This window comes from Stenella coeruleoalba (genome assembly GCF_951394435.1).
Source record: "Stenella coeruleoalba genome assembly, chromosome: 8".
NCBI classification, from domain to species: domain Eukaryota; kingdom Metazoa; phylum Chordata; class Mammalia; order Artiodactyla; family Delphinidae; genus Stenella; species Stenella coeruleoalba.
The window spans coordinates 84314338-84339524 of record NC_137154.1 but is presented as its reverse complement, the minus strand read 5'-3'; the positions used below and the strand labels follow the sequence as shown (position 1 = coordinate 84339524).

General features: G+C 37.3%; 2 protein-coding genes across 4 annotated transcripts in view; one reads left to right on the top strand and one right to left on the bottom strand.

The window, feature by feature from the left end:
* ATM (ATM serine/threonine kinase) overlaps positions 1–8886 on the bottom strand; it is a 138853-nt gene extending 129967 nt beyond the window's left edge. For both annotated transcript variants that reach the window (XM_079928766.1, XM_079928768.1), the window contains exons 1-4: positions 8156–8886; positions 4561–4659; positions 4368–4480; positions 2946–3091 (exon numbers count right to left, since the gene is read on the bottom strand). In XM_079928766.1, coding sequence (XP_079784892.1) covers positions 2946–3091; positions 4368–4480; positions 4561–4632 — 331 coding nt within the window. In that variant the 5' untranslated portion in view covers positions 4633–4659; positions 8156–8886. The remainder of the gene's footprint in view (positions 1–2945; positions 3092–4367; positions 4481–4560; positions 4660–8155) is intronic.
* A 188-nt stretch (positions 8887–9074) lies between these two features.
* Positions 9075–25187, top strand: part of NPAT (nuclear protein, coactivator of histone transcription) — a 54554-nt gene continuing 38441 nt past the window's right edge. For both annotated transcript variants that reach the window (XM_079928100.1, XM_079928099.1), the window contains exons 1-2: positions 9075–9317; positions 24972–25090. In XM_079928100.1, the coding sequence (XP_079784226.1) occupies positions 9281–9317; positions 24972–25090 (156 nt within the window). In that variant the 5' untranslated portion in view covers positions 9075–9280. The remainder of the gene's footprint in view (positions 9318–24971; positions 25091–25187) is intronic.

The following is a 25187-nucleotide window of genomic DNA, read 5'->3' as shown; positions in this document are numbered from 1 at the left end:
TATATATTTTTTAATTTATTTAATTTATTTATTTATTTTTGACTGTGTTGGGTCTTTGTTACTGTACGCAGGCTTTCTCTAGTTGCGGTGAGTGGGGGCTACTCTTCGTTGCAGTGTGCGGGCTTACTGCGGTGGCTTCTCTTGTTGCAGAGCATGGGCTCTAGGTACTCGGGTTTCAGTAGTTGTGGTGCGTGGACTCAGTAGTTGTGGCTCGCGGGCCCTAGAGCACAGGCTCAGTAGTTGTGGCTCGCGGGCCCTAGAGCACAGGCTCAGTAGTTGTGGCACGTGGGTTTAGCTGCTCCACGGCATATGGGATCTTCCCTGACCAGGGCTCAAACCCACGTCCCCTGCATTGGCAGACAGATTCTTAACCACTGCACCACCAAGGAAGCCCTGGATATATTCTTAAAGGTAACAAAAGTACATTTAAAAGTTATTTGTTACTTTCAGTAAATCGTATTGCTGTCACAGCTGAAATTTTTCATATTTCAATATTAACAATCTTAAAATTGCATATAAATTTTTTGTTGTAAGTTACGAGCAGGGTGCAAGTCATTATGTATATTTGAATATATTCTAGTTTAGGATTTTTTATGATGAGACTAGTTATTTAGAAGTATGATAAATAAATATACACGGGTATAACAAAAAATCATCGCTTCTTGGCCTTTTGGCTAAGATCAAGTGTAGTTTCTGTTCTTATTAGTTTAAAAAATCATTTTTACTTATGGCTTATAATTTTAGGCATCTGGCTAATGATGAAATGCACAATCATAATATCCTCTGCTGTAACACCCTGTGCATTTCTCTCTTATAGTCTTCCTAACGTTTTCTTAACTATAACATCTGTTATAGTTGAACAATATTTGCTTACTGGTTCCTTCCCATCTACCTCTTTTTTTCTGATCTCTGTTTCTTTCATCATACCTTGGGTACCAATGTTAAGCAAGTCTGGCAAAGCCTGGACATGTGTTTAAATTCTCATCAACCCTCCAACCCTTTAAAAAAAAAACTGAATAAGTGAGATGACACGATAGTAGCTCCTGGTTTTGCTCCGAGATTAAAGATGTTTAAGTTACAAGGTAAAACTTGAAAGAAAAAAAAGCCTTGAATAAAAATATCATTTTTCAACCATTTGAATAATCTTACACTGCAAATTTCATCCATTTATTCCTATAAACCAACATATTGATACTTTCATACATTTTTAAATGTGATCACGGGCTTCCCTGGGGGTGCAGTGGTTGAGAATCCACCTGCCAACGCAGGGTGTATTCCTGGTGGATTCCAGGTTCGACCCCTGGTCTGGGAAGATCCCACATGCCGTGAAGCAACTAAGCCCGTGCGCCACAACAACTGAGCCTGCACTCTAGAGCCCGTGAGCCACAACTACCGAAGCCCACGTGCCTAGAGCCCATGCTCCGCAACAAGAAAAGCCACCGCAACGAGAAGCCCGCACACCACAACGAAGAGTAGCCCCAGCTCGCCGCAACTGGAGAAAGCCCATGCTCAGCAACAAAGACCCAACGCAGCCAAAAATAAATAAAATGAAAATGTGATCTCCATTGTTAATTTTGCAATAGAAGGTTTTTTTCACTTTAAAGCAAAATTCTAAGCTGCAAACTTTTCTGATGGGCTACAAATAGGCTACAAATATCTTTCTCCCACTCACTCACAAATTCTGTCAGACCATATTAAGATCTATTAAGAGCCCAGCATTAGTAGCTAGGAATACAAATTTTAATGGATGCAGAGCAAAAGCAGGTGCAAAAATATTTCGGTGTAGCTTTCTTCTGTCTATGCTGGAGTCCCTGCTCAGGACTTGCAGCTACCCACACAAAATGGCATCTCAGAGGAGCCAAAAAACTAAATTTTTGCTAAAGCCACTGTCTTTTAGACTCAAGTCTCATACCACCATTCTGAAACATCATTCACTAACAATCTATATCCTTCTACTTAATAACGTTTACCAACATTGGGCTTTTCTGATTCTTAAACTAAACCTGGCATCACAAAGCCACTTTCTTATCTGTGAAAAATAAACAAAGTTTGAGTCCAAGTCCCTAAACAAACATTTCCGCCACTAGCTTTTCAGCATTGTATGAAAACCATTTCCTTACATAAGCCTACTAGGATTCTGCATTTTGGTTCAAAAATTTGGCTTTTCAAAACTGTATAAGTTCAAAATGGGAGATATGTGGCTCATCAGGAGCAAAAAAGAACTTGGGGTTTTTTTTAATCAACAGTAAGCATGCTATTAGTTAAAGAGTGTGGTTCTGACTGCCAAGAAAGCTAATGTGATCTTGGAATGAATCAGTAGAAGTATAGAATAAAAGATATGGAAGTCCTGCTCCACTCCATACAAATAAGAATATGCCTATAAGATTGAGTCCCACACTTTAAGAGACAGGGAATTAAACTGAAGAATATTCAGAAGTGACACAAAAACTAGCTCGTATGAGCAACAGGAAGTAGGTCTGTTTAGCTTAGAGAAGAGGACTCAGGGGAAATATCATGGGTAACTTCAAATATCTCAAAGGATATTTGAAAAAAGGATATTGAAAAAACTGAGTTAGTATTTTTCTGTATTATCTCAGCAAACAGAAGCAGTAACAAAAGGAGACAGGTTTTCACTACTATGAAAACTACTAAAACAGAAAAGAAAGCCTCAAAAGGCATGTTTTATCATTAAGGCTACCTAAGTGCCAGGGACATATAGATGGGATCCAAGAAAAATGGGTAGATGAAATAATATTTTTTAATCCTTCTAAACCCTGAGATTCTATCATTCCATGCTTGTATAAATTCCTCCAAATATTTGAACCTATAGTATTAAAAATCAGTATATGTACTAGAAATTAAGAGTTAGCACTGAACTTTTATCTCACCATATTCAGACCAAACTCATGTAACAATAATCTATTAAGTCAAGTAACAGCACTTACTTTTATTTGCACATTTGATGAAGTATTTGACTAAGCTACTGATTTCTTGCATCTTTTTCTGCCTGGTGGCTTGTGTTGAGGTTGATACATTTGGTTTTGCTGTTCTCAGACATTCCGTTTCTTTCTGAATATATTTCTGTAAAACTCTTCAAGAAAGTGCAATGTAATTTCAGAAACTCATTAAATACTTAAATTATTATAATAGTTTCAAAAAGTCCTTCATGCCATCATAAAGAGCATTGTTTAAACCACATTGCTTCAATCAATGTACCAGCTAAACAAAACAATTACATTTCTTTTTTAAGGCCTAAGCCCTCAACACCAATTTAAAGTCTGGCCTGCAAAGCTCTTAATCTGTAACCTCCAGGATTTTCTATTGCTTTCTTGCCTGCTTTCTCATTTTATCACTAAAAGCTTGCAATGCTATTAGGGGCTCTCAATTCTTTCTCAACTCTGTTACTCTGTACATGACCTATCTCTTTCCTAGGCAGTTGGTAATGTCTCTAGCCTTTAAATGAAGCCTGCCTATAAGATATTCATGATCAGCTGGGTACGTCAGGTGCATATTTGGCCTACATGATCAGCTTATGCAAAACAGTATTCATCTTTAGATAACTATATTTGTGGTATTTGAAATAAAGTAAGTAACCAGAGGAAAAGAAGTATATATTTTTCATGTTATCTACAATGATATTTGCAATAGTCTATCTAGTACCAAATAAGAGCTAAAAAATAAAATAGATTATCTGTTCTAAACGTTCAAGAACAATACTCATATTTCGCCTTGACTGAAAATGTTCTTTCAAGTTTATCAGTATTCTATATTAATTTAAAATATTTTATTCATCTTTCCTAAGTCTTACAATCTATTTCTAGTTATAAATGGACTTCGTAATTGAAAATTATGTCTTAATGTAAAAAGCATCAATTCTGTTTGCCACTCCAGTTCAGCAATGAATTGTGTCTTTCCAATGCCAGAGTTTTGTGTTTGTTAACTGCATTCATATAGAGTTTTTCTAAAATTCCTTTTTACTTTTTTATTATAGTTTAACATATGGCAGTTACTTAGAGAAATATTTAAATATGTCAAAGTAACAATAAAGGACTTGATATAACTTAATTTTATGCTCTAATTTGAAATAAAGTCTTATGAATGAACTGGTATGAATGAAATTCTCTCTAATCTTGAGTGAAATATGTCTAAGACATTTTATTGAACAAATGATTCAAAAATTTTAACTTTTTCTATATGAACATCCTTTAAAAATTATATTTCAGATAAATATTGAGCACCAATTTCCTATGCAAGGCACAAGGGTACAAAGGGAGCAAAGATAAATTAGACCTACATACACAAAAAGAATCACAAGAGAAATAAAAATGAAAAACAAAAATAAAGACAGTAAAAAACTAATGGAATACCTAAAAACAGCATCCCAATTCAAATATTTCCCTTGTTTGGAATCTGAATGCTGATCTAAATGTTGAACGGTTTCAGGATCCTGAATCAGGCGCTTAAATTTCTCAACCTCTTTCTGAAAATGAAAAAAGAACAAAATGAGTTACCAATCACACATCTGTTTCAAGGAAAGATTAAATTTAAGTAATTTACTACCCTTCGTTCTGTAGCTCTATCATGTTCTAGTTGACGGCAGCAAATAAGCAGATCATTAAGTGCTAGACTCATGATTCAGAATTTCAGAAAACACATCATCTGTAAAAAAAAAATATACATATGTAAAATTATTTCAGACTGTGGTATTAATATATAGTTAGATCTAACTGTATAGCTAGAGGCATACTATAATGCACAATGATTTTTCTTAATACTTCCATATTTAAATGAGATTTTCTTAGAATATATCAAAACAAAGCCTTAACATGCAAATGTGCGTTGAATGTGTAGCAGGATAAAAATAAGTAAGGTATAATTTACTTTATTTTTCTGAGACCTCTTCTAAGAAGAGGATCTCTTAGAGGAGAGACCTTTTCTTCTTCTAAGAAACATGACATTTAAATTGAAATATAAAAGATGAAAAAAAGGCAGCCAGGCAAAGAGTAAGGAAAATAGCACTTAAGGATTTAACACTGTCTGAACGATTTAAAAGTACGCTTTCTTTTTTTTTCTTTTTTTAAATTTCATTTATTTATTTATTTTTGGCTGTGCTGGGTCTTTTCTGTGCGTGGGCTTTCTCTAGTTGTGGCGAGCGGGGGCCACTCTTCATTGCGGTGCGCGGGCCTCTCACTGTCGCGGCCTCGCTTGTTGCGGAGCACAAGCTCCAGATGCGCAGGCTCAGTAGTTGTGGCTCACGGGCCTAGTCGCTCCGCGGCATGTGGGATCTTCCCAGACCAGGGCTCGAACCCGTGTCCCCTGCATTGGCAGGCAGACTCTCAACCACTGCGCCACCAGGGAAGCCCAAAAGGACCCTTTCTTATACGTAGTGACTTGCCACTTTCCTGAGCCAAAAGCTTAAATTGCTTATGCTTTGGAATGGATATGTAAGAGGTTATCAGAGCTAGTAAGCCTTGCCTAGCACTTACATCTCAACTGGCTTTATGGTTCTCATTTAATACATAAAAGTAGGAGAAAAATGATATTATTGTTATAAAAGGAAACGAAGGAAATTATATGCTATAGTGATATACCTTGCAAATGTCAAAGGTCAACTATATTTTATATATCTTAATGCCATTGCAGACCTCCTCCTTTTAGATTTTCTGATATAATCAAACCTTCCTTTGATAAACTTAAAAAAAAATCTTTCAAGAAAAGCATTGTTTTAGTATTTCTGAGCCTTTTTACAAAGAAGCTTCACTTTTGTTACTATGTTTATAAACAAGGAAAAAATGTACGTCTGTCTATTATATCTACACTACATATATATCTCAAGAGGAAAAAAAGGTGGGCAAAGTCCTTTCCCCATCCATCCACATAAATTCTACTCAATCTTTCAAGATCAAGTATATTACTCTGCCCCTGCTTAATCTCACAGAATCTTAAAATTGGAACGAACTGAGAGACCATGTCCAGTCTTCCTACAAAGGAAGAAATCTCTCCAACAAAATTATTGACCTCTCTTTAAACACTCTCACTTAGAACAAACTTCCTAGTAAGACTACCTATTTTATTGGCAGATAGCTCTAATTCTCTTCTCCATTTATATCCATAAGTCGTTCTGATTCTTTTACCCCTATAACAACCTCCTTTTCTATGCTGTAGAATACAGGTCATTATTTATTTGATTGCCTTTTTTATTTGATTGTATACCTCTTGAAGACAAGGACTGTCGTTTTTACTTTTCCATTCCTTATAGTTGTATCTAGAACTCCTCTCCCTTCTTGCTCAATCTTAGTTTAAAGGCTTCCTGAGTCAATAAGGAAAATAAAATTGGGATTCTAACCAATGAAAACACCTTAGCAATATCCAAAGAACCGTAAAGGCAGGCACCTATATTCTTTTTTTTTTTTTTTTTAGCGGTATGCAGGCCTCTCACTGTTGTGGCCTCTCCCGTTGCGGAGCACAGGCTCCAGACGCACAAGCTCAGCGGCCATGGCTCACGAGACCAGCCGCTTCGCAGCACGTGGGATCTTCCCGGACCGGGGCACGAACCCATGTCCCCTGCATCGGCAGGCGGACTCTCAACCACTGCACCACCAGTGAAGCCCAGGCACCTATATTCTTAATGTTATTTGTAGTGTGAAAAAAAATGCATGTTTACTGAACATGTGACACTTCCAAGAAGTGACAGCCCTAAACTTTTTTTTTAAGCTGTGGCTTTTCTGAACTTGCTTTTCCCCTTATCCAATTCTCAGAGATTGATTACTTTCAAGAAAACAAAACAGTTCAGTATTATCTACATAAACAGGAAATGTTCATTCACTGCGACAAGCAACAATATTTACTGGGCAACTACTATGTGTGAGGTGCTATGTTAGGGGTAGTTAAGACACATAATGAACTAAATAGACACAAATCCTACCCTCATGGAGTCATGACTAGTGGGGAAGAATGACAATAAACAAGTACACTGATAAATCAATGCATAATTCCAAATTGTGATATATGACTCAAAGGGAGCAAATATACATTAGCAATGGAATGGATCATTTTTTATAAACTATCAAGGAAAATGTATCAGAGGAAGTTACAATAAAGCCAAGATCTGAATGAACTGGTGCCAATCACAGAAAGAGTTAAAGGACCAACATCTTAGAGAAGGAAACTAGCACAGCCAAAGGGTCCCAAGATGAAAAAATGCAAAGTATGTTGGAGGAACTGAAAGATGGCCAAAGGAACTAGAGAGTAGACAGGCAGAGTAAGAGTGTCACCAGATAAAGCTGAATTCAATTAATACATTAATCCACAACAATTAAGGTTCTACTCCCAACCATGCAACTGGCATGGTACATGTTTCCTAGGTAACAGCTTCTGAACTGGAAAATCCGTTGTTCCTTTTCGGATCTCAACCAAGTTGGTCCCTTTGCAGAATTTGACAATGATGCTTATATACCAGCTTCCTAGATCTAATTCTACCTGTAGCATGCCATTCTTTTCTAACGGTGAGAGTGTGGAGTCTGTGGTCAGATTGTACGAGTTCATAACCTGGTCCTGCCACTTACAAGCTGTATAACCTTGGGCATGTTAGCTAATCTCTCTAAACCTCCGTCTTCTCAATGATAAAATGAAAAACAATACTAGAACTGAACTAGATCTTCAAAGAGTTACTTATTGTAAGGATTCGTGTCCATGTTTAACACTGCCTGGGACATAGAAGTTGCTCAATAAATGTTAGCAGTTATCATTATTCCCTTTCTGTTTCACAAGTCTCTTTTGATGGTTCTTTTTCCACCCACACCTGAAAGAACATCCTTGTCTCCTTACTTCTCACTGTATGTTCTCACAGTAGGATCTCATCCATTCCTATGATTTCAACACGTGAAAAATGCCCACATCTATTTCATTCAGTGCAGGACCTCACTCTTGAGCTTCAGGAACCTTTTACACGTTGTGCCTTTATATGCGTTTTCCCTTCTGTCTAGAAGGTTCCTATCACCCTCCAGGACAATTTAACACTGCAAGGTCTCACCGCAAACAGAATTGATTCTCCCAGGCTACGTTTCTACAGAACCTCATCCACTCCTCTACCACCACAATCCTCTTCTATCACATTTTCATTCTTAATACTAATAGTCTTGTTACTTATCCGTACCTGATAAAAGCAGCCACCAACGCTCTTGAGTGCTCACCGCAGGACAGGATTATCACAAGGAAGACAGTACAGCGAGGTCACACAGCTAGCTGACTCGAACTCCGGGAGTGTGATACCAAAGCCCATTCTCTTAATCACGAGACTGTAGTTTAAGCCCAAACAAATTGCTCGCTGATTAAAACTACTAATTATGAGAGGGGAGAAAAAGATGATTACTCAAGCCATCTAGTTACATCTGGACACGGGAAGGGTACGCGCACGAAGGTTCAATTCTGGGCATTAAGAAGCAGCTTCAAGGCTATGTCGGCTGGAGCAGGAAGGGTGGGCGGACGAGAGCGATAAGGGCAGTGGGCTGGGCAAGATGAGGTGAAGAGAAGGAGTGAGTCTGAAGGCCAGGACTGAACGGCTCAGATACGACTGAACTCCCCAACGCAGAAGCCACTGCGCTGCTTCCGCGCCCCTACCGCTGGACTCGGATAGCCAAGGCGGAATCTCTGGAAGCGGCGATGGCCGAAGCCTAGAATCCCGCTCAACTCGCCTCCCTCACGAGCCCAGCCTGCTGTCCACGCACTACTTCGGCTTCCGGATCAAACCTGGCGTGACCACGCAGCGTGCGTCTCCGTCGGAAGCAGTAAGGCAGACGGGCGCCCGGACACTGTCTGCCCATGCGCGCCAAACGCTACAAGCTTCAGCTCCCAGCACTCGCACCCCCAAAACGACGGGCTCACCTTAGGAAACGCGCCTGCTCCTTGCCCGCCAATGGCGTGCGACCGCTGCGTTCGCCGCTCGCACTGCCCGCCAATGGCGTGCGACCCTGCCTTCGCCGCTCGCCCGCTAGCTCGGGCTCCGGCTCACTCGTCCCGCCTCCTCGCCCCCTTCAGCCTCACCCCTCCAAATATGAGGACGGATATGACGACAGTTCGAAGGAGAACCAGGCGGGTTTCATTTCGGCGCCTTTCTTTCTCCGGCGGAAGCGATTGGCTGGCGAGGAGCTAAAGAGGCGGGACAAATCGCCGCGGGTTTAGTGCCGCCACTGGAACCGGGAGATGCGGCGCAGAAGCTGTCGCTGTGTTGGCTTTTACCTGGGTCTCGTCTCTTATTGTGGTTCCTTCTGCGGCTTCGATCATGCTGTTACCTTCGGACGTAGCCCGACTGGTATTGGGTAAGCGCCGACGCTGGAGGGAGGGGTATTGAACCAGGCTAAGCAGGACGGAAGGACCTTTGGGGCCAAAGGTTTTCCTTGGGTGGGGAAGCTTTGGGGCTTTGCCTCCCCGCCTGCAAATTCAGACTGGAGGTGAATCTTCTTCAGTCGGAGGCTCGGATGGTTTAAGCTTCTTTGTGTGTGGATGCTCCTCTCTTCCGAGGCTCCGTGGCGAGGGGAGGCTGAAGAGAAGCTCGGGGTGAAACACCTGAGGCCCGGATCCGGTGGGAAAATCAGGCCTGCACACTTAATTAGGATCCCTGCAAGGGGAGTTGCCTATGTGATGGATGGACTGCGTTTTTCAGCCTTGGGCTCACTTTCCCGTGTCAGAGCTGGGACCGAATTAGGAAAAATAAGAACTTCCCCAGCCAGCCAGCTTTGTAGAAGAACCTTCTTGACGACCTTCTCATAACTAGCCCTTAGAACTACGAATTTGGGACAAATGGGGTGATCTTCCTTTTCTATCCCCCACCCTCCCGCAAGAAGTCGTAGAGTGTAGAGGTTTGAAATGCCAGTTGCATACTTTAAGACAGCAGCAATTCCTGTTCTTTTGATTAGCAAGAATTTTCACAGGGGAAATGCCTTCCATTTAAACATTTTCTAGTCCTAGTTAGTTTTTCCTCAATTTGAAAAGAATTAGTAACACTGCCTGTTGTCAGACTGTATTGTCTGTGTGGGAAACGGGTTTTGTTGTTTTTCCCCTGAAAGAATAAAGAGGATTGTACTGCTGGGAATGAGAGCCACATAAATCTCAAAACCAGAGCCAGTGATTTACAGACATCATATATGAATGGTAAATGGTAAACATCTGTGATAAAACTTCCCCTGGCATCCACGGCCATTACTACCATTATTTTATTGCCAAAAAAATCCATTTCGTATTCCATTTTAAGTACTCAGCCCTGTCCAAAAAAAATGGCTTTTGTGCACAGGTTCTCGATGAGCACATTTTGCAGAAAACATTAGAAGGTAATGGTTCTACCATATGTTTTTGGAGAAAATAATGACTTAAGTTTAAACTAATATTTTGTTAATGTTTGGTTAATCTTTTGTGCACTTTATCAGAACTGAATATCAACAGTTAACCTACATCATCTAAGGAAAAAGCTAGCTATCTTGTAATTGTTATATTAATTAGGCTTATATGTAAACAGATCCAAAGTAGACTTTCACAAAGTTCACAATAACATTGACATACTTTATTATGGGTAGCTGTCCTGTGCATTGTGGGATGTTTATCAGCATCCCTGGCTTCTATCCATTAGATGCCAGCAGGACCCAGTCCCCACCCCCACCCAGTCGTGAGAATAAAAAAAGTGTCCAGATATTGCCAGTATGTTTCCTGGAGGGCACGAACCACTGGTCTTAAGAAAGCAGTACGATTTTCTAACTGGAATAATTTACACCAAACTTGTATTTATTCTCCACAAACCAGCTGCTCTCCTAGACTTCCTCCTTTTTTTTAAATGGATAAAAACTACAGAGATTGTTTCTTACCCTAAAATTCTTATTTGTCATTCACATTCCATTTTCATTGCCACCAATCCTAGCAGTATGCATCCCATTATTTCTCTTTTGGACTGTTGTCATGGCTTCTCATATGGTCCTGCAATTCATCTTATTTACTGTTACAAAAATCTGCCTAAAGCATTCACACTACACCTCCAATTCTGAAAGTTGAAAGAGTTGTGCACTTAAAAAATTTCAAGTTGTGCAAAAGAATAATACCAAAAAAAGCAAATCTCCCCACACTCACCACTCTTGCTTTTTTCATTTAGCATTATCATATCAACATGGAGATCTGTGATCACACAACTTAGTGGCTTAAAATATTAACAGTTTTATTATTTGCTCATGTTTCTCCTCCTGTCAGTACTCCCTCCCTCTCAGTACTCCTTCAGCCCCTCTCATTGTTGGCCCCTTTTCTTCATTATGTCCTTTCAGCAAATCTTTGGGTGGTAGTATGTTCCAGGCACTGTGCCAAATGCTAAAAATAGAGTTCTTCCCTTAGAGTTTACATAATTGGGTTTTTTACCCTTACCCACACACACCAAAACATTTTCCTAGACCCCACCTCACATTCTATCTAATGCTCTATCTATGTCATCCTTTCACAAGTCAGATTTATTCAAAGAATAAGCTCTACTTAGTTGCTCTATTTCCTCACTTAGCTTTCATTCTTCAACATACTGTGCTTTCGTACCTCACTACTCCACTTAAATAGCCCTTGCTACTCTGCTACATCCAGCTATTTCCTTGCTGGAATTTCTTTAAATATTGTACAGGCCAAACTACATCAAAGTGTTGTTTGTTGCCTCTGGGCCACCAGTTTTGGTTTTATTAGTATGTCATACAAGGTGCTCTGTGGAACTGATCCTACCCATCTCTCTTGCTTGATCTCAACTTTTCGACATAGGCCCTATGCTCCAGGCATACCAAACGACTTGCAGTTTCTGCAGATACTCTTCTTATGTATTTTGTTCTCTCTGCCTGCAATGTTTTTCTCCCCTAGTACACTTGTATTCAAGGTTCAGGTCAATTGTAATCTCTCAAACTTTTTCCAGCAGGTACAGTTAGTACTTTCTCCTTACATGCTCTCATGGCATTGTGGATTACTTCTGTCATACTCTTACCATGTTTTATTGTAGCTTTGTGTTTACTTACTTTTTTTTTTTTTGGTAAAATAAAACATAACAAAATTTAACCATTTTAGCCATTTTTACAGTTCTGGGACATTAAGTACAATCACATTGTTCTGTAACCATCACCATCATTCACCTATAGAACTTCACCTTACCAAAATGAAACTTACTTTTTTGTCCTATGTAGTATTCTTAATCTGGGATTAATGGACAGGCTTCAAGAGTTCTGTGAGCCCCCAGACTATCTATAAAACTTAATGTATAGGTGGGGCATTTTTTTTATGGGTAAAGTATCCAGAACCTTATTTAGATTCCCAAATATGTTTGTTCCTTCCTGTGTGAGTCAGCATCCATTCAGGAAAACTGAAAGTAATCTGAGTATTTAACATGGAGGGATTTAATGAGGGAATTGGTTACACTGGTGATAGAAAAGCTAAGACAAGCTGCTTACATGAGCCAGCTCAGAGAGTAGCAACAGCAGGAAACCACTCTGATAATCAGTAAGACAAGGAGAGATGAAACCCAGAGGCTGGTTTCACTGTGGAAGCTGGAAGGTAGACTTGTCTGGTGTGGGAGCAGTAGTAGAGGAGATTCTACCATGGCAAAGAGGAAATGGAGGAAAAAAACATGGCTGCTTCCAACTGCCCTCCAATCTCCAACTGGTGCTTCCCATTGATTGAACCCAACCAGAAGCTAGCTGACATGGAGCCCAGGAAATTGCCTGCAGGGGCTCAGGTTTCCTGTCCTACAGGGCAGAGCAGGGGAAACAGGAAGAGTAGATTTGAAGGCAAACAACCAGGACTGCCATACCTCTGAAAGTTGAAGAGCCACTGGTTCTATTCACCTTTATATCACTAAGACGTAGATATTTAATAAATATTTACAAAAGTGTAGCTGTGATCATGACCTTCCCCTTTGTACTGAATAATATCTGTCATTTTTTTCAGATTCTGTTTATTCAGATTCTGTTATTTATTCATAATAATATGTCATTGCTGACATTTACAACATTTTATGGTCCTTACCCATTCTGTCTTTTCAGCTGTATTTCCAGCTGTTCTCCATCATATACCTAGTTCTTCATCCAAAACAGGCATGTTCTTCAAACATGCTCCATATGTGCTTTCCATCAGCTTCGTTGGGATTCCCCTACTGTCCTTCACTATTTGTCTCTTCCTTGAAACATGCATAGTATTCCCCAGTCTGTTAATACTTTCTCTAGCCCCTATGAAGTAACTCCAATTGTCTTACCACCTTTCCTTATATTACAGTTATTTGCATGTATATCTTTTGGGTCCTTGTAGATTATAGCTTCTTTATAGAGAGATTTTCTTTGTTATTTGTGGATCTAGTAATATAAAGCACTGTAAGTTAAGTATAAAGCACTGCAAGTTAAGTCTTCCCAAGAATTATTTACATTTTTTAAAGATCTTAAACTACTGATATTTGGGGGAAATTATTAGAATATGTGAAGGAAATATTTTCAGGTAGGGAGGTTTGCTGTCTCTTGCTTTCTTCATCAGGTGTATCTCTCTTTATCTTTCCCTCTCTATAAATAGGAAGAAGAGAGGGCAGACTGTTGGCATCCTAGGTCCTAAAATTCAAAAACCCTAGATATAGCTAGGATTTTGTCTTTCCTTCTCTTTTTCAATTATGTTTTCCCTTCAGTCTATTTGTTACTCATTACTACCGCCACTGAAAAGCAGGCAGAAGACAATATTAAGAAAAAAGGACATTCAAATTACCTATTTGAACATTGTTCAGTAAGTTTACACAAAAGATGTAGTTATTTTAAAGTTTTTTTTTTTTTTTTCTTTTTTTTGTGGTACGCGGGCCTCTCACTGCTGTGGCCTCTCCCGTTGTGGAGCACAGGCTCCGGACGCGCACGCTCAGCGGCCACGGCTCACGGGCCCAGCCGCTCCGCGGCACGTGGGATCCCCCCAGACCGGGGCACGAACCCGTGTCCCCTGCATCGTCAGGCGGACTCTCAACCACTGCGCCACCAGGGAAGCCCTAAAGATTTTTTTAAGGAATAAAAAGGAGAAACAAATTAAACTAATTTTGATTGAAGAGTAACTATTTGTATTATTGTAATAAAAGATAATTGGCCCCTATTGTGTATTTTCATTGTAACATTTTAGATTTAGAATAATTTGTACCTAAAATTTCCCCCATTATTCTGATTGAGAATTGGTTACAATCAGGTACTTAATGATGATAAATAAGCTTTTCGTAGGCAAATAACTGGTTAACTGTAAGTGTAATAATAAATGAGCATGAAAGCAATCAACTGTTGCTTTACCACATTATTTTGGAACTTCCCAGACTAAAGTAAAGCAGAATACATCAAGTCTAATCCAAAATGGGAATTCTGGATAGCCCAAAGGTGGGAAGTTTTTTGAAGAGCAGAAGAGTTATATCAGATATTGCTATTTAAAAATGTATCATAACTTTTAAACACTGTTGTAGAAGCAATCTAGCCTTTTAACAAAGGCTTTTCTCAAATGTATACTATACAAAAGTATAATATCTTACAAGAAGCCAAAAACTATCTGGTCTTCATTGATTCCTTTTTTTTTTTTGGCTGCGCCGCTAATTCCCTGACCCTCGGCAGTGAAAGCGCGGAGTCCTAGCCACTGGACCACCAGGGAATTACCACCATATTTTTCTAGAAAGGTTAACTGTATATCACTATATTCTGTCTTGGGCAGCATTTCTCAACCTCTATTTCGTTATCATACCCTTAGGAAGTATTTTTAGACTTTTTTTTCCCCTAATTGCCCCTTGCATGAGATTTTAATGTTACAAATACACTGTTTATATATTGTATGTATATCTGTGATTTATGCATAAAAAGAGTTATATTTTATTCATTCCCCTTCCTCCCCAGTACCAATTTTCACCCCCTTGGGACTATGTCATGCGTTTTGAGAATACTTGGTCTAGAAAAAAGCAAATCTACTTTAAGGAATTAGATTTCATAGCACCAGCTGTTAGAAGTCCCAAGTGATTGTCAATATGTCTGGGGTGATTAGTACTTTTGAAACTTTCTACCATGAAAAGAAACTGTTTGGGGTCTTCAATTTAAGTCTTGAAGCATGTAAAGAAAAAGCTCCAACTGCCCTGATTCCATGAATGATTCTAGTGATTTATAGACATTTAAAATTCTAACTTCATGAAATCCTAGTGGCAGCTGACTTACTTATTCCAAATAATGTAACTGTTAGAAAGCCAGTCATAAAAAATGATTTCTTTTCAGCTGGCTATAGTTTTATTGGGGTTTATATTGGGTTGTTTATTTGTGAAAAATGAAAAACCAAGGAAAATAGCAGTCTATCTTTGATCCACATTGAAAGTGATTTTATATTTTCAGTGAAGGGGATATTGAAGTGGTAGTATCTGAAGTGAAAGGTTTCTTCTGATTTCTAAATGCTTTCTCACACTCCAAACGACAATGTCTTTGGTTGTTTTTTTTGTATGTTTGTTTCTCCCTGTAGCATTGATTAGCAAGAGGTTGGAAAACTGATTCATCAACTATGAGTACAAACTGGTGAATTGGTTCCCAAATCCCAGGTAGGGCATTCCCTAAAATAGGATGACAATTTCCTTGCCCTTTTCTTTTTATAATGCTCATATATAATAACTTTGTAGGCCCTCTCAATTTTTTGACTTGAAGGGCCTGGTTGAAGATATCATTCCAGGTGAAGAGGGTAGACCTTTATAATTTTAAAGTTGGGAAAGACCTTAGTAATAATTGCCTTAGTAGTTATTAACTATTATACCAACACCAAGGTAAATATACTACAAAGGGAATCTAGTATCCAGTAATAGGATTTCGGTACATAGGGAATTCAAAAAAGATTCTCTGAGGAAGTGATAATTACAGTAGACCTGAAGAATGAGTTGGAAAAAAAAGAAAAGGAAAAAAAAAAAAGAATGAGTTGGAAGTAGCTAGGCTAAGAAAAGATAAGCTGCCCAAGCAAAGGCAATAAAGTATACAGTAGCCTTGAAATAAGAGCATTTATGTATTGAAAACATGCTCAACATCAGTAATTATTAAATAGAAATCAAAACTACAATGAAGTACCACTTCACAGCAGTCAGAATAGCCATATTAAAAAGTCTACAAATAACAAATGTTGGAGAGGGTGTGGAAAAAAGGGAACCCTCCTACACTGTTGGTGAGAATATAATAAGTTGGTGCAGCCACTATGGAAAACAGTATGGAGGTTCCTCAACTAAAATTAAAGTTGCCATATGATCCAGCAGTCTCCCACTCCAGGGCATATAAACAGACAAAACGATAATTCAAAAAGATACATATACCTGTATGTTCATAGCAGCACTATTCACAATAGCCAAGACATGGAAACAACCTAAATGTCCATCAACAGATGACTGGATAAAGATGTGGTACGTGTATACAATGGAATACTACTCAGCCATAAGAAAGAATGAAATAATGCCGTTTGCAGCAACATGGATGGACTTGGAGATTATCATACTAAGTAAAGTAAGTAAAAAAGAGAAAGACAAATACCATATGATATCACTTATATGTGGAATCTAAAGTATGACACAAATGAACCTATTTACAGAACAGAAATACTCTCAGACATAGAGAACAGACTTGTGGTTGCAGGGGGGAGGAGAGGATGGATTGAGAGATTGTTGTATAAACAACAAGGTGCTACCATACAGCACAGGGAACTATATTCAATATCCTGTGATAACCATAATGGAAAAGAATGTTTTAAATGTGTGTGTGTGTGTGTGTGTGTGTGTGTGTATTTATTTATGTATAACTGAATCACTTTGCTGTACAGCAGAAATTAACACAATATTGTAAATCAACTATATTTCAGTTTTTAAAAAAAGCATTCATGTATTCATGAAATTGAAAGACCGGTTTGGCTAGGAAAGACGGAATGACAAGACATAAGGCTAAAGAGGAAATTAGGATATAAAACAAGTAGAGCCTCATATGACATATTAAGAATATAGGATTTTTTCTCATTGAGATATAATTCACATACCACAGGGTGTAAATTTCAGTAGTTTTTAGTACATGTTGTGCTACCATCACCATTATCTTAATTGCAGAACATTTTATCACCCCGGAAAGAAACCCCATACTCGTTAACAGTCACTCCCAATTTCTCCCTTTTCACATCTTCTGGCAACTAGTAATTTACTTTCTGTCTATAGATTTGCCTGTTCTGGACATTTCATGTAAATATGATTATACAGTATGTGGCCTTTTATGTCTGACTTCTTGAATTTACCAGTGTTTTCAAGATTCATCAATGTTTCAACAAGTATAGATAATTCCTTCTTATGGATGAATAATATTCTGTTGTATGGATATACCACATTTTGTTTGTCCATTGATGAACAGTAGCTTGTTTCCACTTTGGGGCTATTATTAAAAATGCTGCTGTGAACATTTGTGTACAAGTTTTGTTTGGGCATATGATTTCAGTTCTCTTAGATATATTCCTAGGAGTGGATTAGCTTGGTTGTATGGTAATTCTATGTTTACTATTTTTGAGAACTTAACATACGGTTTTCAAAAGTGTCTGTACCATTTTATGTTCCTACCAGCAATATATGAGGTTTCCAATTTCTCCACATTTTTGCCAATACTAACTACTGTCTGTCTTTTAATTCTAGGTATCCTAATGGGTATGAATTAGTATATCTCATTGTGCTTTTGCTTTTACATTTTCCTAATGACCAACGAAGTTGAGCCTCTTTTCGTGTGCTTATTAGCAGTTTGTGTATCTTCTTTGGAGAAAGGTCTGTTCAGATCTTTTGTGCATTTTTTAATTGGGTTATTTGTCTTGTTATTATTGTCTTGCAAGAGTTTTTTTAATATATTCTGTATTCTGGTCCCTTATCAGATATATGATTTGCAAATATTTTCTTCCGTTTTGTTGGTTGTCTTTTCACTTTCTTGATAGTATCTTTGGAAGTACAAAAGTTTTTAATTTTGATAAAGTTCAGTTTATTTTTTTCTTTGGTTGCTTATTCTTTAGATGCCATATGTAAGAAACCATTATCTAATCTAAGGTCAAAAAAATTTACACCTGTGACTTTTTTCTAAAAGTTATAGTTTTAGCTCTTATATTTAGGTCTTTGATTCATTTTGAGTTACTTTTTGTATTTAGCATGAAGAAAGGGTCCAACTTCAGTTTGACAACTGGTGGCTATCCAGTTGTCCCAGCACCAGCTGTGAAAAGACTATTCTTTCCCCCATTGAAGTGATGTGGTACTTTTCTAAAAACTCAATTGACCATAAAAGCTTAGACTGTTAATTCTGTTCAACTGATCTACATGTCTATCCTTATGCCAGTACACAGTTATCTTGATTACTATAGCTTTGTAATATGTTTTGAAATAGGTAAATGTGAGTCCTCCAGTTGTTTTGTTTTCGAGATTGTTTTGCTACTCTGTGTCCCTTGTATTTCCTTACAAATTTTAGGATCAGTTTATTAGTTTCTGCAAAAAAGGCAGGTGGGGTTTTGATAGGGATTGTGTTGTGTGTGTAGGTCAACTTTGGGAGTATTGATATTCTTCGGGTCCATGAACCCAAGATATCTTCCCATTTATTTAGTCTTATTTAACGTCTTTTAATGTTTTCTAGTTTTAGTGTACTCTTATTTTGTTAAACTTATTTCTAAGTATTCTTTTTAATGTTATTTTAAATAGAATTGTTTTCTTAATTTCGTTTTTGGATTGTTCATTGCAAGTGTATAGATATACAGTTGATTTCTGTATAGGCATCTTGTATCCCACAGCCTTGCTGAAGTCATTTAAAATTTTCTATATGTGACATCATCTCTTCTGGAAACAGAACTGACTTTTGGTTTCATTGATTTTTCTCTATTTTTTAACTCTCTATTCCTTTTTTTTTTTTTTTTCCTCTAATATCCATTATTTCCTTCCCTCTGCTTCCTTTGGGTTTAGTTTGCTCTATTTCTAGTTTCTTAAAGTGCAAGGATAGGTTATGGATTTGAGGTCTTTCATCTTTTTAATACAGGTATTTATAGCTATAAGTATACAAATAAGCAATGCTTTAGCTGATAAGTTTTGGTATATTGTATTTTTGTTTGCATTTATCTTAAAATATTTTCTACTTATTTATATATTCTCTGACCCTTTGATTATTTAGGAGAGTGTTTGATTTCCACATATTTGTGAATTTCCCATTGTTTCTGATTTCTCATTTAATTCCATACTCAGTATGATTTCAGTCTTTTTTCATTTATTAAAGACTGGGCAATTAGGAGAGAAATTGAAATAACAAGCATCCAGATTGGAAAGGAAGGAGTCAAATATCTCTGTTTTCAGATTAGATGATGTCTTGACCAGGCTAGAACTTTCAGTACAGTGTTGCATAGAAGTGGCAAGAGCAGGCATCTTTGTCTTGTCCTTGATCTTGTGGGGAAAGCTTTGAGTCTTTCATCATTGAATATGACGTTCACTTGTCTTAATGTCCACTTTGTCTAATACTGGTGTAGCCTCTCCAGCTGTCATTAGGTTACTGTCTGGATGGTGTATCTTTTTCCATCCTTTTATTTTCAACTAATTTGTGTCTTTAATCTAAAGTATGTCTATTGTCAAGAACATATAGTTGGATCATATTTTTATTCATTCTGTGAGTCTCTGCCTTTTAATTAGGTGCTTAATCCATTGCCATTAAATGTAATTACTGATTAGATGTGGATTTTGTCTGCCATTTAATTATTTGTAGTCTATACATCTTATTTTTTTTTGTTCTGCTATTCCTCTAGTACTGCCTTTTTTGTATTGAGTAGATCCAGTTTAACATTCTAATTTCATTGTTTCCTTTTTATTTTTTATGTTTAAGTTATTTTCTTCATGATTGCTTAGAGATTACAGTTAACTTAAAACAATTCTATTTGGATTAATATCAACTTAGTTTCAATAGTATATTAAAAATTTTGCACCTTTATAATTCCATTCCCTTTCCCCTTCTTTTTGCTGTTAAAGTAATATAAATTACATCTTCATATATTGTAGGCCCATCAAGACAGATTTATAATTGTTGCTGTATGCAGTTGTTTGGTTTTTTTTTTGAACATTTTCCCCCTTTTTAATTAATTAATTTATTTTTTATTTGGCCACATAGCGTGTGGGATCTTAGTTCCCCAACCAGGGATGGAACCCACGCCCCCTGCATTGGAAGCACAGAGTCTTAACCACTGGAGCGCCAGGGAAGTTCCTGCAGTTGTCTTTTAAAGCAGAGAGGAGGAAAAGGATTACAAACAAATATCATTTATACTATTTTATTCTTGCCTGTGTAGTTACCTTTACCATTTTTCGTTAATATTTTAGTGTGGATTTGACTTTCATTTTAGTCTGAAGGACTCCCTTTAATATTTCATATAGGGCAAGTCTGTTAGCAGCAGATTATTTCAGTGTTTTTAATCTGGGACTATCTTAGTTTCTTAATTTTGAAGAAGTCATGCTAGATAATAGAATTCTTGGTTGACTTTTTCCTGTCAGCACTTTTAATATGTCATCTCACTGCCTCTGGCCTTCATGGTTTCTAATGAGAACTCAGCTGTTAATCTTATAGAGGATCCCTTGTATGTTATAAGCCACTTCTCTTTCCACTTTCAAGATTCTCTCTTTTGGCAATTTACGATATGTCTAGCTATGGATCTCTTTGAGTTTATCTTACTTGTAGTTTTTTGGGTTTCCTGAATAAGTAGATTGATTATAGTTTCCTAAAATTTGGGGTGTTCTCAGCCCAATATTTCTTCAAATATTCTTTCTACCCTTTTCTGTCTCTCAGTTCCTTCTGGGACCCCCAGAACATATGCTTATGTTGGTACATTTGAAAAAGTTTCACAGGTCTCTGAGACTGTTCACTTTCGTCATTCTTTTTTTGTTTGTGTTCCTCATACTAGATAATCTCATTTGATCTATGTTCAAGTGCACTGATTCTTTGATCTTTCTCCTCAAATCTGCTATTTATTGGCAAATTTTGTACTTCAGTTATTATGTTTTTTGTTTTCAACTCTAGAATTTCTACATGGTTTTTTTCTTTTAATTTCTTTATCTTTTATTTCTTTTTCATAGATGTTCTCATAATTTTGTTTAGCTATTTAAGTATAGTTTTCTTTAGTTCTCTGACCTTATTTTAAAAAGCTGAAAGTTTTAAGTCTTGTGCCTTGGCTTCCTTAGTGACAGTTTCTACTGACCGTACATTTTCCCCCTTGTTTATTAGCCATACTTTCTTGTTTTTCTGCATGTCTCATAATTTCTTTATTGAAAATTGAGAACTTTAAAAGTTTTCAATTGGTATAGTGGTAGAATGTGACAACTCTTGTAATCTGATTCACCTCCCTCCTTCATGTTTGTTATTGCTCCTTGTTGTTGTTTAGCAGTTTTTTTTTTAACGATTAGTCTCCTGAACTAATTATGTAAAGTCTATATTCTTTGAGTTTATATTCTATGATTGGACAATGATTTTCTTAAATGCTTGGAGTCAGTAAATCTCCCACTGTTTGCTAGGGGGCTGTGTGTACATTGGGGTATGCTTCAACATTCGGCTAAGCATTTGACAGCTTTGCCTTAGCCTTCACTTCCTGCTTGTCAGAGGCTTATGGTCAGCCAGAGGTGAGTGCTTAGGGTTGTCAGATCTTTTCTGAATACACATGCTACCCTACATTTGCACATGGCCTTCTAGTGTCCCAGGAGTATGTCAGAGCCTTTAAAATCCCCCTACAGACTTCTCATTCCCCAGCTTTTCTTTTTGAGTTTGTTTGTTTGTTTAGCTTGTTGTTTGTCCCAACCATTATCTCTGTCATAGGCAGCTGTAGTGTTAACCAGTTTCTGCTGATTGATTTAACAAAAACACCTCCAAGGAGAAGGTTTACAGAGGGTGAACTTTGATTCAATTCAAAGACAAGCCATGCAAGTGAGGTTTTACATGAAGTCACACAAATCAAATAATGACAGTTTCTGGGAATGGGACTTGGGAAAGATTCCAGCTTCATCTGATCTGCCCGTTTTCTACTGGGCTGCTGGTTTTCACTGCATTTGCAGGCTGTTGATTTTCAAGTATACCACTCAGTTGGAGAGATGAGCATGAGAATAGAGGAAGTTAAAATGCCACAGTGTTCATTGTCCTTACTGACATTCAGCCATTTTTCTTAATAAATGCTCACAGATTTTTTTGCAAGACAATGATTATTTTCAGAGTTCTGTAAAAGTTTAATAATTTGTGCCAGTGTTCTCATTGCTTTTATAGAAGAGAGGACTTTTGGAGGTCCTTACTCTTCCATTCCTGCTGAAACTGCTCAGGATTTAGAAGTTTAACCTGAGAGCTGTGGGAAATGATGTGAGCCCTTCAGCTTTACACAAGGAAATAACTTAAGCAGATTTGATTCACAAGTCAAGGCGGGTGTGATGCCTTATAGATGAAGTATCTTACTCTGGAATAATTTAAGTGCTTTTTTCCCCCAAAGCCACAATGCTTATTTTAACACGATAGAATAAGAACCTGGTCTCCTGTTATCCTATCTAGTGTTCTTTTTCTGCTGTACTACTGCTTATAGAGTTGGTTAGTTGAACCCCAGTGATGCTAAGAAATAAATAAACAAGGATAGGATGCTAGTCAAGACAGTGTTCATATATATGAAAGTACAAAGCACTGGTACATGATATTGTTTCATAAATGTCAGTTAGGTGTGAATATTAAAGTTCTGGTTGAAATAGTTAATGCTTTGATTCCCAAAGGGCAGAAATTAAAAAGCAAAGGAGTGCCTTTCTTACATTTCATACGAAGTAGGTCTTCTCTTCAATTTTTTTTTAAACCATTAGGCAAATAAGTGAAATATACAGGTAAATTGCAATGTTGAGAGAATGTAATTTTTTTCATAATCCAGTAAGTTAATTTATAGCATCTACTCACCTAGTTAATGTGGAGGCTATGGAGTAGAACATTTATCACTTATTGGTTCTCTTGTTATTTATTGTTACTTTATTGTTTCTCCTGTAAGCATTACTGTGCAGTAATTGCACTTTATCAAACACCTTATTTTTCTGGGTTAGCTAGAGTTTCTGGGAGTTTTGGTTTTTTCCAGTTTTATTGAGATGTAATTGATGTGCATCACTGTATAAGTTTAAGGTGTACAGCATAATGGTTTGACATATATATTGTGAAATGATTGCTGCAGTAAGTTCAGTTCGCCTCTATCATCTCACATAATTACAATAAAAAGAGAAAGCAAAAAAACAAATTTTTTTTTCCTTGTGATGAGAACTCTTAGGATCGATTAAATCTCCTAACAATTTTCATATATATCATACAGCAGTGTTAAGTATAATCACTTAATATATTGCAGTGTACTTACAGTACCTAGTATTTACAGTTGACCCTTAAACAACACAGATTTGAACTGTGCGGGTCCACTTACATGTGGATTTTTTTTTCAACAAACACACACTACAGTACTACACAATCCATAGTTGGTTGAATCTGCGTATGTGGACCTCGGATTTGGAGGGCCAACTATAGTTATACATGGATTTTTCGACTGTGTGGCGGGTCGATGCCCTTAGCGCCAGCATTGTTCAAGGGTCAACTGTATTTATCTTGTAACTGGAAATTTGTACCTTCTGACCACCGTTTTCTGATTGCCCCTCCTTCCATCCCCTGCCTCTGGTAACCACAAATCTGGTCTCTTTTTCTGTGAGTTCAGTTGGGTTTTTTTGTTTTTGTTTTTAAGATTCCACATATGAGTGAGATCATATAGCATTTGTCTGTCTTGGCCTAAGTTATTTCACTTACCATAATACTCTCAAGTTCCATCCATGTTGTCCCAAATGCCAAGATTTCATTTTTTTTATTAATGGCTGAATAATACTCCATTGTGTGTATATATACACCACAACTTATTTATCCATACATTCATCAGTGGACACTTAGGTTGTTTCCATGCCTTGGCTATTGTAAATAATGCTGCTATGAACACAGGGGGCACAGATATCTTTTCAAGATAGTGTTTTTTCTTTCCTTTGGATATATTCCCAGAAGTGGAATTGCTGGATCACATGGTAGTTCTATTTTTAATTTTTTGAGAATCCTCCATACTGTTTTCCGTAGTGGCTGTATCAGTTTTCAATCTCACCAACAGTACACAAGGGTGAATTGGATAACTTGGTTTCTTGTTCTTGAATTTTATGAGTTCTTTATTTATGTGGGTTATTAACCCCTTATCAGATAGATATGTGGAAATATTTTTCCCATTCCATAGGTTGTTTTTTCATTTTGTTGATGGGTTTCTTTTGCTGTGCAGAAGCTTTTTAATTTGATATATTCCAACTTGTTTATTTTTTATTTTGTAACTTGTGCATTAGGTGTCAAATCCAGAAAATCACTGCCAAGACCCATGTCAAAGGGCTTTTTTCCTGTTTTCTTCTAGGAGTTTCTTGCTTTCAGGTCTTATGTTTAAGTCTTTAATCCATTTCAAGTTAATTTTTGTGAGTGGTGTAAGATAAGGGTCTAGTTTCAGTCTTTTACATGTGAATATCCAATTTTTCTAGCACCATTTGTTGAACAGATGGTTTTTTTCTCCATTGAGTATTCTTGGCTTCCTTGTCAAATTTAGTTGACCGTTTATGCTGTGGATTTTTTCTAGGCTCTCAATTCTGTTCTCCTGATCTATTTGTCTGTTTTTATGCCAGTACCATACTGTTTTGTTTACTATGGCTTTATAGCATATTAGCTAGAGTTTTTCTTTTCGAACACTCGTTTTATGAATTCTGCTTTGTACTGCAGCACAAACTGGTGTTTCAGGCAAGGCTGTAGAATCCCGTCATGTTCACCTGAAGTTACATTTATGATGTGAAACTGCTGTAGTATTTTCAACAGCAGTTTTAATTGAAAGTTCAGCATTTACTGAAATTACTGAGTTACATTTTATTTTTCCTTTAGGTTACTTACAACAAGAGAACCTTACTTCTACCTGCCAGGCTTTTATTTTGGAAAGTTCAAATTTAAAAGAATATGCAGAACACTGTACAGATGAAGGTTTTATCCCAGCCTGCTTACTGGTGAGTGATTTGTTCTTTAAGGAAATATTTCATCATTGACCCACATAAGACACTATAAACATGGTCTTAAAAATCAGCCCATTAGCAAAATCAAAAT